Here is a 12012-nt window from a genome sequence, read left to right as displayed (position 1 = left end):
ACCAAGCCAAAAGACTCCGGCTGCTCAATTACAGCAGAAATCATAACTAGTTATTTTCCACAAATAATAACTATCTTCAACTGTTTAATTTAACACCATGCAGCAGTAGCTACACTTGACCGAGATGAACACCATGTCTTAAGAGACCAACACGGAGACAGACAGAGTTAATAATCCTTCCACAGGTTCACCAATGGTAATTCTGGAGTTGCACTAAACAGCAAGTAAGTCTGAGCTTTCAGGACGCCGCTGTAAAGGAAGAAGGTGGGTGTGATTTCTATAGAAACGCTGAGCTTTGCTGTGAAAATTCATGGGAAAAAGTCTCATTGTCCCCTGGTTTGACTCACAGCTAGCTGCACACAGTGTTCCTGTTGTTAGCCAAAGTCTGAGGACAACTAGTTTTATTAAGACTGAGCTTGTAGTTCATAGTTTGACTTAATACCACAACTACAAAGAGATGCTGCTGCTGCTGATGTTTCTCAGGAGTTTCTGATCCTTGGAGGTTAAAGTTCTGAATTTTTTTCCAGCCTAACCTTGAAAAGTGGCGTGATATCAGTCCTTGACTAAATCGAATACCTACATTTTTTTTCCTTATGTTTTTCTTGTAAATTTAGTGTTTTAATCTAGAGATTTTTTTCTCATTATTATCCCCCTTCACACCTTCTCTTTGCACAGGACAGACACTCTGAAATAACTTAAAGGGAGGCTGGAGATGAACTCACACTGAACTTACAGAGGATGAGCTACACCGAGGCCCATTATAAGTTAAAGAAAGATTATTTTTAAACATGAATCATGCAAAGCTACTCTAGCAGAAACCAAGAAAACAAATACAGAGCTGGAAACGAGCATAAGGTCCCCTTTAACTGCCACAACGTGATTAGACTGATTATTACACAAGTTTACAAAATACTGTAATTCCAGATGGCTTTGTGCAATCTATTCTGAGATTTACATGCTGAGCCCACCAATATAAACACATTAATGTACCGTAAAGCGTAAATTCAAAGAAACCCAAAGATGTGCAGTCTGTCTTGTATTTTTGGTTTGCAGTAGCTGAGATTACTGCTCCTCCTTTGATTTGTAAGAAAGGTTTTATAGCTTCGAGTTTTATTTCACGACCTGTAACTCATTAACTTTTATATTTTTATAATTTGCATTCCCATAAACCTGGAAACATTGTAAGGTCTCAGAGCAGGACTTAATACTGACCTTCTGACTTTATAGCTCCGCTTTTGTCCTCTTTCGGTTTTCAGATTTTCTTTTTTTGAATATTATTGATTGGAGGATGTGATCAGAATACAAACTGAGAGAAGAAAGCTCACTGAAAGAAAGAAGTAGTTGGGCACTCAAAGGGACACAAACGGTCCTTCTTTGCTCCATTTAGAAAAGACAAAAAAGGACCACTTGTTCACTGCCATGGCAACTGAAATAATTTAATAAGGAGAAGAGACAGATGGAAAGCTCCAAACACAGACTGAGTGCTGCAGTTAGGTGTGTGAATAGCCCAGAAATGTCCTGTATTAAGATGACTGCAAGAAGGCCAACTGTAGCACATTAATGGGGTGATTCCACTATGACCTCCATCCTAATCAGCTCCTGATGCTCACGGTGAATTATGGTAGCCTTTTCATATAGACAAAACTGTAAACTTGCTTATAAAGTTTTGTGTTTCACATATTTTTCTTTTTTCTGTTTAAAACAAAATCACTACTTTTAAGTCAGTTTAGTTTCACTTTGTTTACAATTTCAGTTTTTAGCGCTCAAAGTCACAGATTTCCTAGTCTCAGTAAACACACCAAAGCTGCCACCCTCTGTGTGTTGAAGACTTAAACTAAAGACGTCCACAGATACATGTTTACATGGAGTCTATGCTTGATCTATAGTTCAGTTAACTCAAACATTTCCCAAACTTTTTGCTTTTTCTTTAGTTAACTATATAAAAAAAGCCCTGAACCACAGATGAGATTCACAGTGGTTCCACAAACTACACACTGAGCAGAAGCTCATGAGGTCAGGGTCATGCCTACAGCAGCAGACGCCATAAAAAACGTCTTGAGTGGTTTTAGAGGAACATTTCCGTCTTGAACAAAGGTTAGTGTGAGACAACCTTGCAGCAGGTTTGATATAAAGAACAAAGTACATGTTTAGCAGTAAGCAGGAAAAAGCCTCCTGGACAATGACGACATCGCTCACTGCTTTAAGTGACTCGAGTCTCAAATTTCTCCAAGTCTACATTATTAGCGAGAACTGATGTTACGCCTTCCTTCAGCTGTAAATAAAACTCATGTTGTGTAAATACATGAAGCAATTTGAGCATAAGAAGCACTCTTCAACGACTGCTCTGGCTTCCAATACTCAGTTCTTCTTTTTTGTTAATGTCGCTGCTCAAACTGCTCTCCTGTGTCTCCTCTGCAGCTCTGCACAGCAGAAGGATGCCGCAGAGGTATGGTTACACAAAAATCACATTTTCATTTCCAAAACCTCGATCTTGGAGTCACGTTTGAGCGCACAAACACAAAACTGTTTTATTTATTTATTTGAATTAAAACTTTTCAAATTGTCAAAGTTGCCAAAATGAAATGAATGACTGTAAAGAAGGCAAGACGTCACCAGTTTAATGTTAAGTATATTATAAATTAAATGTGATCAACTCTACTCCAGATTAGTCTTAATATTGATTAAGAAAAACGCTATATACACCCACCGGCTGCTTCATTTGTCCCACCTTGTCAATGTGACAGGAGTGGCATCTCATACGGTCTTCTGCCGCTGCTGTCACCTTTCTGCTTCACAGTTTGCCGTGTTGTGAGTCAAACCAGAGCAGAGACACTCTTCTGCATTGCAACAAGTGGTTGTTTGTATTGCTGTTGCATTCAAATCAGCTCAAAGCAGTTTAGCTAGAAGTAAAAACGTTCTTTTCCTTTTTTAAAGTATTTTATATATTATACTAAATATTTTAACATTTATATTTAATGTTTCTTATATTTTTTTTAACATTTTTATTTATAACTCTCTGTTTTGGGTCCAGTTTGGCACACATTGCCCTGTCCCCTTGCTATCAGGCTCTGAAAATTAAAATAAAATAAAATCAGTAAAAGATAGCGGCAGTACCAGGAAATAGAAGTCTCAATATAAAATACGGCTTAACCATTTTAAAGAAACATTATATATTTTGCAGATCTTCCACTCTTCCCTAAGAGAGGAGCTCCAGGTTACGTAAAGACAGCATTACATTAATGTTTTATGATGGGAGTCCCTGTGGTTTTACACTTATGAAGAAAGCAGTTTCCTATGGCCGATGGCATCAGACAAAAACCCTGACTTACAGTGTGCTTTGTTAACCACATTTTTTAATGTTTCACTGTGACTTTTTCCTCCATTCCAATTTCTTACCATCATATTCAGTGTCTCAACAATTTCATAATAGTAGATGCTTTTTAGTCCACCTTCCGTGACTGCTTAGCTTGCTGGTCTCACACCAAGTATCCAAAACAAGGATAAAACACTGGCTTCAGCTGCATTTTGTCATCCAAAAGAATGAAATGAAAATAAAATGAGCACCGTGGACTGAACTAAGCAGCTGACACTCATTGAAATTAATATTTCTCCTTGCTATGTGGTTTTTTTTTCCGAGCAGATCAATGAGTTTGCTCTTACCAGAACTGGCAGGCTCAAAGGCTTCCTGCTCCACATCCATCTGCTCGTAATGGAGGATGCAGACCCGCCTGTCTATTTGGTAGAGCAAGGCGGGACACAGATACGCAAACTGGCGGGGGGAGATGAGCGAGTCGGGATTGAGGCCGTAGTAGGTGAGGAGCTGAGTGAGGTTCAAACACTGGAGTGAGAAGGTGAGAACATGAAAATATAAATAAACGCAGGGAACCACTGAAAAACATTACAAATAACAGAATCACTTCTTGTAAAGTCAAATTTCACTCAAACACAATGTGAGCTGCAGCAAAAGACAGATTTTATGTTAAGGGAATTTCACTTTGGCAGTACTGACTGATCCAAACATCCACGAGGAAAGCCAACCATTCATTTAAAAATGCTGAGAGAGATTCCACACACAGAAAACCAACACGATATAATAACTTAAGCAGTAGTGCAACAACAAACACTCGAATAAGCACTGATAACTTATTAGAACAATAGCATTTAAATAAAAATCTGGTTTCTTGTGTCTGTTTATTTAATCCTTCTTGTTTTTTGTCCTTTTGTGAAAAAATACACATTTATTACAAACAAGTGGACTGTTTTCAAGGCTTTCAGATTTCCCAACACTATATTTAACTTCATCAGGGGGTTTATGTAATAGTTTTAGTTTGTCAGTCTGTTTTTTTTAACAGGATTGCTTAAAACTTTATGGACAGTGTCACATGTAAATTTGACCAGTTAATTGTTTTGATGTTCCCAAGAAGATCAAAATCTAGTCCAGATTCAAATATCCTGCTGGATCCATGGGCTCAATTAATGTATGACTTTGATGTTATTTTTAGAGTTTGCAGGAGTAACAGATCAATAAAATAAAAAAATAAAAAAAATGGCACAGGCTACCAATCAGAAAATAGTGGGTTAAAGATGGGGGAAAGGAAGCTTCAACTACTTGTTTGACACAGCGGAGGAGCTCAGAATGACACAAAACTATCACAAAAGTTAAAAAAGCAAATTGGAAACCACAACAGGTGCATTTAATAAAAAAAGAAAAAAACAAATAAAAAATAATCTTACCTCCTCATGCTGATGGGTTAATCCACCTGGATGACCAGCTGGCATGGAGACTGGCAGAGTGGGCACGGGAAGTGCCCCCGGTGCCTCTCTCTTATCTTTATGAGAGTGGCTGTGACCATGTGTGTGGTTATGGTCATGAGTGTTGTCATGGTCGTGGTCATCAGATGCAGGTGTGTGAGAAGATGTGGTTTTGTCTCGCCCTCGCTGTCCTCTGACTCTTCCCGGTTTCCAGGGTTTCTTGGGTCGGTTTTCTGTCGGGGTGGGCTGCAGCCTCTGGGGCACCTGAGATGGCTCCAGCTTTTCCTGGTCGAGGTGAGTGCCGCCTATGTCTGTGTGCACTTCATGAATATGATTGTAGTCATGTTCATGATCACTGTGGTTGCTGTGGTCGTGATCAGGGTGAGGCTGAGAAGACAGGTCCCTGTGGTTGACCTGCTGGGGTTTGTGCTCTTCATCATGTGTGTGATTGTTGTGGTCGCCAAAGTCGTGTGTGTCATGTTGATGGTCATTCTCCTCTACCTTAGTGTGATTGTGATCTTGTTCATGGTCATGTTCGTGATCATGTTCGTGATCTGTCGGTCCAGCAGTGGTTTGGCTGCACCGAGTGGGAGCTCCTTCTGTGTGTGGATGCTGAGAGTCTTGTTTTTGGTGTGGACGCATCTGTGTGGTGTGACTGTGCCGGTGGCCCTGGCCGTGGCTGTGGCCAGCGTTAGTGGATGAATGTCCGTGCAGCATATCCAACACCTCGAGGTGGGCTACATGGTCATGGCCCAGATCCTCATGATCCAAACCTACAACCTTCACTTCTCCCAATCCCAAGCTAAACAACAGACTCTGAAAGCCCTTGAAATCTAGCCGGTCTTCCTGGCCATAGCGCCTGAAAAGCTGCTGGATGTAGAAGCGCTGTTCCTCCTCAAGAGCATCCCCAGCGTGCCCACTCTTGGACCCTGGGGACTCTGTGACCCCTCTCACGTATGGAGCCTCAGAAATCTGCAGGTCGCTGTGAGCGCTGTCATGATCATTGTGGTGATGCCCATCGTGCTGATGGTGGTGTCCTCCTTCATGGCAGTGGCTGCACTGATGAAAGAGGAACGTGAGCACACACAGGAAACAGAACTTTGTGTGCATGTGGACTCTCATTGTCCCCTCAATTCTCGTCACCTGCAATAAATAAATAAATAAATGGATAAATAAGTAAAAGAATAAGACCGTGACAAAAGCACTGAACTGATCTAAAGCCTGGATTCCTGTTGTACTTGCCTGTTACAGCGTCAGGCTCCCATGGAGCTAATGCATACTTCTATGGTACACTGTAATGTAAATTCTCCATAGATGGGTCTGCGTGGTCTCACAAACTAAGCAGACATGTGGACATCAACTCATGGACACAAGGGGAAGTGTAATCTAGCCTTTTTAGTCCCAAGTAAAACTTCACAATTAATCTTTTCTTTTAAGATAATCAGCACCATTGAGACTATGCTGATTAGTGCATCAGCAAATCAATCTACGAGAACAAATAAAGGCCTTTTATTTAGCTTGTAAAAGTGTAATGTATTTTGCATCTGTTTGTTTTCCTTTGTTCTTTGAAACGTATGATAAGTTTGTAGTGCAGTAAAAATCATTTTAAAAATAATGTTGTTATTTCACTTCTTGAAACCCATTTTAATATACTTGATATAATTTTGAGTCTAATGAGTTTTAATTTGTATTAATTTATGTGGTTACACAACATGTTTGATCATAAGTTAAAAAAAAAAAAAAAAAAAAAATCATACTTATTCATTTGGAATATTATTTTTTGCAGTGAGGATATATTTCCTCATTGTCACCAAATCACAGTGAGGATCCGAATCTTGATTTATTCATCTTTTACAAAATATGTATTTATATGCAAACAAAACTTATTTAGTTAGTTTCCTGTTACTGTTTCCCTTGATTTGTTTCTTTGGATAGCAGCTTTGATTAAACAGTCAACGATGATTAAATCACCTCAATGAGACTGGTTACAGTCAACAAACAACACACATTAATTATGGTCTGTCCTTAGGTAAGAACAAATAAAAACGGACACAGTTACAGTTTCACAATGAAACTATACTTTCTTGCAATCTTTTTCAAAATGTGGCAATGCAACAAGGAATAATAAAATCTTCCAGAATAAAAGCAAACAACCAAATGTTATTGGTCTATGTTACATACGGGAACACCATATAAAATAAGTAAATAAATAATACAAACACGAGCCACTAGTATCAGATTACACAATCCTGAGATCATTAAAATCTGTGATCGATATCAGGCCTACTAACACAATAACACACTGACATCCTCCAGTTTAAAAGTTCACATACAATGTTAGACACACACAAAAAGATGCGAGCTAAAAAGCTGGCACACCACAGATAAAAAGACGATTCAAAGCTGCTACCTCCAGCTTAGAATAACAGATCTAATGACTAAATCATAAAGCCTTCTGGAGCATAAATTTGTGTAACAAATTGCTTGTTTTCCCCCTACTTTAAAATGCCTGAAGCAGCAGTATCATTCCAGTCAAATGATCCTCATAAGGTCTCTCGTGAAGCCCGTGGGTGGGTGATGCGAGAGAGGAGGGGTGGAGAGAAATAAAGAGAGGTCATATGAGGAATACTGCTGGATAATGGTGCGATGGCACACAGAAGAGACCAGACAAATGTGTGTAATCGCTCCTCCACACACTTCAGCTTGTTAGTAAAGTTTATAGAGGATTTACAGCATGCACATCATGAGGGAATAGATCTGTGTTGTGCAGACCACAAATACTGTTGTAGACAAAGAAGATGATAGATCCTTCTCACAGCTGTCAAGGCTACTAACAACAGACTGCACACCGTAGGCATGTGTGAGAACCACAAACAAAGAACATCACAATTTAACCGCATTGATTTCTTTCTGGATATCCACAAAACAGCAAGAAATATCAAAATAGAAACTCAAAGGAAAGGAAACAGATCTGTGCACAAAAACTTTCCTTGGTTAAGAGTATAAGGAGAATCTATCCAATGACAATATTTTATCTTAGGATGATGCATAGTTTTCCTTCCTATAAGATAAAAATATCTCCTTACATGCGTAACACAGGAGTCATACCCACAACAAAAAAAGCCTTTTAAATCTATGCACCCAACCAGTGACGCCTTCTGATACAAATATATTTCCACTCAAATTTATAACAAAAGGAAAATTCTAGAAGAAGCCAATCAACATAAAATCAAAGCCCTATTCATTCATCAGTGCCTTGATCACTGTCCAGACAGCATCAGTAGCTTATCAGCCAAAGACTATTAGCTCATAATGGAGTTTAGAATCAGTGTGTTACAGACTTTTGCAATATAATGCCATTTTTTGTTTTAAATGAACACCATAATTGTTGCTCTCTGCACCAATTACAGTAAACACACCCAAACCTCTACAAACACATTTAAACCGCATTCAAGCAAACACCTTCAAAAGGTGGTTAAACATTTCAAAACCACAAAAAAAATTCAGTTACTTAATCCCAGCTTCACTCTGAAACTAAAATCAAGCCAACTTACCACAGTGTGCTCTTGAATGAATGGTGTGTGAAATTTGAATGAGGGCGTTCTGACTCAAGGTTGCAGTAGTTAAGTGTGGTTAGAAGCATACTTCGCCACTGCCGGCAAGACGGTGTTTATAAACATGAGACAGCAGTGACCTATGAACCTAACAGCAGATAGGTTGGGGCAAAGCAAGACCTATTTTTAAGAGCACACCCTCTCAGCAGCAACAGAGCCTGCAATGTCTCCTGACTGGAGTCTTTGTTGTGCTTGGCCTTTATTGGAAACAACAGAATCTCTATCGAGTGCTACAGTTTAATTGTGTGTTACAAAAGCTAATGTAAAACGTAAGCAAGACAAATCAATTTTAAGGGATATTTTTTCCTCTCTGGAATTTTTATGTTCACATATACATGAGTTTAATATAAAATTGATTTCACTGAGCGGTCAGAGAACTGTTTAATCGCAGTTGTTTCAGTACATGTTAAGAAAATAATCCTATTATCACCAGTGTTTCCCACACACACACTTTACTTCGGTGGGCTGCTGAGGTGTATAAACAGGTGCCTATGTACCTTGTTTGGCAACTCATATTAGAAATCTATCTATTCCTGTCTGAGAGAACAGAACCAATCAGACAATCCTCTAAATTTGTGTTTAAAGCCCCAGCTGTCATGTTGTCCCTACAGGCTGTCTTGCTAGCCAAGCTACTGTTGTGGGAATCCTTGATATCATTCAGCTGCTTTCCCAGAGAGGACATTGTCCCACGCTGGGATGAACTCCAACACTGTCTTGTACTGCAGCTGGTCGGTAGATCCACTATGAGCTAGATCCACTAACAGAATCTGAAGCAACCGACACCAGTTTAAGCTCAAACACAGAAAGTATGTTGTATGAATGATTTGCAGAGGGGAAAATAAAAACAGACTTGTTACCCACCAAACAGATCTCTGCCTTTCAGCACAGGTAAGTCACTCTTTGCCTTAAACTAAATGTAGACTACGTGTTCACAAGGCAATTTTGAGCCAAGAAAAACCCTGACACATTTCCCCACATCCCCAACACAGTCACACACAGAACCTGAATCTGTGGGAAATCTGATTACACAGCACACTGCAGTAAGTTTTTCACTCACCAAACACTTCTTTGCCTGCTTGGCCCCCAGTCTTGGTGTAATTAAATGGGGGTGTAACAACTCTTCTGAAACTTGCACCCTGAAAAAAAAAAAAAAAAAAAAAAAAAAAAAAAAGGGAGGCAGAGAAGTGAGAATCAGTCTTTCGCATAAAGAAAAGGTGATGAAGCATTATGGCAGTAACAAGCTCAACAACATCTAGGCGTAGCTACATGGTGGAGGGTCTCCACTTTGATGACCTAAGGATTTCCTGGTCCTGCTGGCTTCATCAGCTGTTGACCTTCAGCTTGCACTGAAATGGTTCATGGCCCAGTGTGAAGCAGCGGTAATGAAAATCAGCACGACCATATCTCTACTATGTTTCTTAGGTGGAAAAGAGTGGAGTGTCCAATCATAGTCTGGGACAAGTCAATGCCCCAAGTATCTCAGGGTCTAGTTCATGAGTAAGACAGAATGGAGTGTGAGAGTGACAGACTAATAGGTGCAGCTATATTGATATGTTGCGGTGGAGAAAAAGCTGAGTGTAAAACCTTTTGATTTACCGGTAAATCTGGGTTTGTACCCTCACCCATGATCATGAACTCTGGGAGAATGAGGTTCCAGATACAAGCTGCAGAATTAGTTTCCTTCTAAGGTTTGCTGGTCAGGGTTGCTAGATCTGCTGATCCTCCACCTGAAAAGGAGCCAGTGGAGTTTGTCCACCTCTTCCAGACGGCCCACCATCTAGGCAGATGGGCAAGAAGAGGTGGCCAGGATGAGGGAAGTCTAGGCTTCTCTGCTTGGACTGCTGTTGCAAATTGCCTCTATCATTCAGATAAGTGGTAAACAATGGAAGGATGGGTGGAAAAATCAGACTTCATGGACGTATCTTCTGGGTCTGAAAAGGAAAGTGTAGCCCAGTGGCAAACAGATGGAATTAGAGACTGTTTATTGTAATTATTATTAAAGGTGTTTTATTCTGTTCAGTTAAAAACACTCATGATTGGAGAGAGACTCTAAAGAAAAAATCCAAATTATTTTGTATGGAATTGCATTATTTGTTTATTTTTGTTTCTCAAAGGTTATTTGTTGACCTGGATACAAATGCAGTCCAACCAATGGGATTGTTTGTCCCGCCTTGTTTTTCATGTTTGGTTGCGCTGCTAAGGCTGTTTAGACCACACGCGCCATAGCTGTACCTGTGGGGAAAACGTGGTAGCTGTTGAAACAGCGAAGCTGTTGGTGTCTGCTTGATTAGCCGCCAGATTTGGATAGCCGAAGCTAGTTTTATGAATACGAAGTGCTTTGCACTGGTGAGTAACGAAACTGTTATAGCCGCTGATCGGCATCCTGAAATGTTAATGTTGTTCGCTTCAAAAAACAAACGCTAATGGTGACGGTACTATGCAAGTAGCTAGCAAGTGTGCTAGTAGCTAGCGAGTGTGCTAAACGCTCACTCCCGTTGTTCAGCGTTAGTTGAGAACTTATTAGCTGTTGTTAGGTTAAGGAAAAAACAGTATGTCTATCTGTTGTATTGAAATGTTTTGTGTTACTTTTTATTCATCACTGTTGTTACTTGACCGTGAGCAGAGTATATTGAGTTTGCTGCTTTTAATGAGCAGTGTGAATTGCTTTAATGATTGGCGATAGCTACATTGCCATATAATGAAAACGTTTAGAATTTGATTAGTTGTACAACATTAGAAATTGAAACACATTTTGTTCATGCTTTATACTTTAAAACAGAAGTGTTGTTAGTTAAGTGTGAACAATGTTCATTTGAAGTAATTCTGACCTCACTCTTAGGTCAGGTTTTTTGAGTTGGAGAAAGGAGCCGAGACTCCCCGGAGAACTTTGGATTACAGACTTTGTGGAAATCCGCAGAAGAGGAATAATTTTCCATTGCAATGGATGGCGAGCCACAGCCCATTTGGAATTGAATCTTGAAGTCTGGTTGCCTGAACTGTGGTAGGACAAAACAGTGCAAACCATACATCGATCGTGGACTGAACTCACACCAATAACTCACCAGATCACCAAACAGGCCTGATCTGGATCCTATTGACACTTTAAAAGACCCGGGTCTAACGTTCTTTTCTTTTTTATTTTGGGTATCTGTGCGCGCACACACAATTTTGGTTGTTATTGTAAATGCAATACAGTGCACAAATTTCAAATACAGTTGAACTATTGCTTCATCATTTGCAGTTGTGTTTTCATTGTGGTTACCCATCCTCTGGGCTCCTGTCGTTCCTGAAATCTTCTGATTTGCCCATTGTTTATATATTTTGTTACATACTGGTTACAAAAGCCCAGCTGAAAATGGCTTAAACCCAAATACCTGCAGGGAGTGACTTTCCTTGCCAAACGACGTACTAGAAATGTGTTTACTGAGATCATAGAATAAGGTAACTGGAGATTAGTTATATATAAGCTTCAAAAGAACAGCTCATGGACTCGATGGGGGGGAGCTTTCAAATTTCAGTGATATTCATAGACAAATTCATTTTGTAGACTTTGGTCTTCAGAAGGAGACACAAAGCCAGCCTGCAGTGTGAGCCTGTAGTCTCACAGTTTCAGTGCTCATAACATCTGGTTTCAGAAAGAAAACAT

The 12012-nt window shown here is 39.7% G+C and overlaps 1 protein-coding gene across 3 annotated transcripts in view; it reads right to left on the bottom strand.

Moving 5' to 3' along the window:
• Positions 1–12012, bottom strand: part of slc39a10 (solute carrier family 39 member 10) — a 34562-nt gene that overhangs the window by 12775 nt on the left and 9775 nt on the right. Inside the window, exons 2-4 of one of the 3 annotated variants that reach the window (XM_085383609.1) lie at positions 9424–9502; positions 4735–5895; positions 3661–3838 (exon numbers count right to left, since the gene is read on the bottom strand). In XM_085383609.1, the coding sequence (XP_085239735.1) occupies positions 3661–3838; positions 4735–5874 (1318 nt within the window). In that variant the 5' untranslated portion in view covers positions 5875–5895; positions 9424–9502. Of the gene's footprint in view, positions 1–3660; positions 3839–4734; positions 5896–8306; positions 8447–9423; positions 9503–12012 lie in introns of those variants that run through there. The other 2 variants (XM_085383610.1, XM_085383611.1) reach the window with 2 other exon arrangements.

Source organism: Rhamphochromis longiceps, linkage group LG16, assembly GCF_057381845.1.
Source record: "Rhamphochromis longiceps isolate RC_006_pf linkage group LG16, R_longiceps_female_GT1.1, whole genome shotgun sequence".
Classification (NCBI taxonomy): domain Eukaryota; kingdom Metazoa; phylum Chordata; class Actinopteri; order Cichliformes; family Cichlidae; genus Rhamphochromis; species Rhamphochromis longiceps.
Note: the sequence above shows the minus strand (reverse complement) of the source record. Positions and strands in the feature narration are given on the sequence as shown.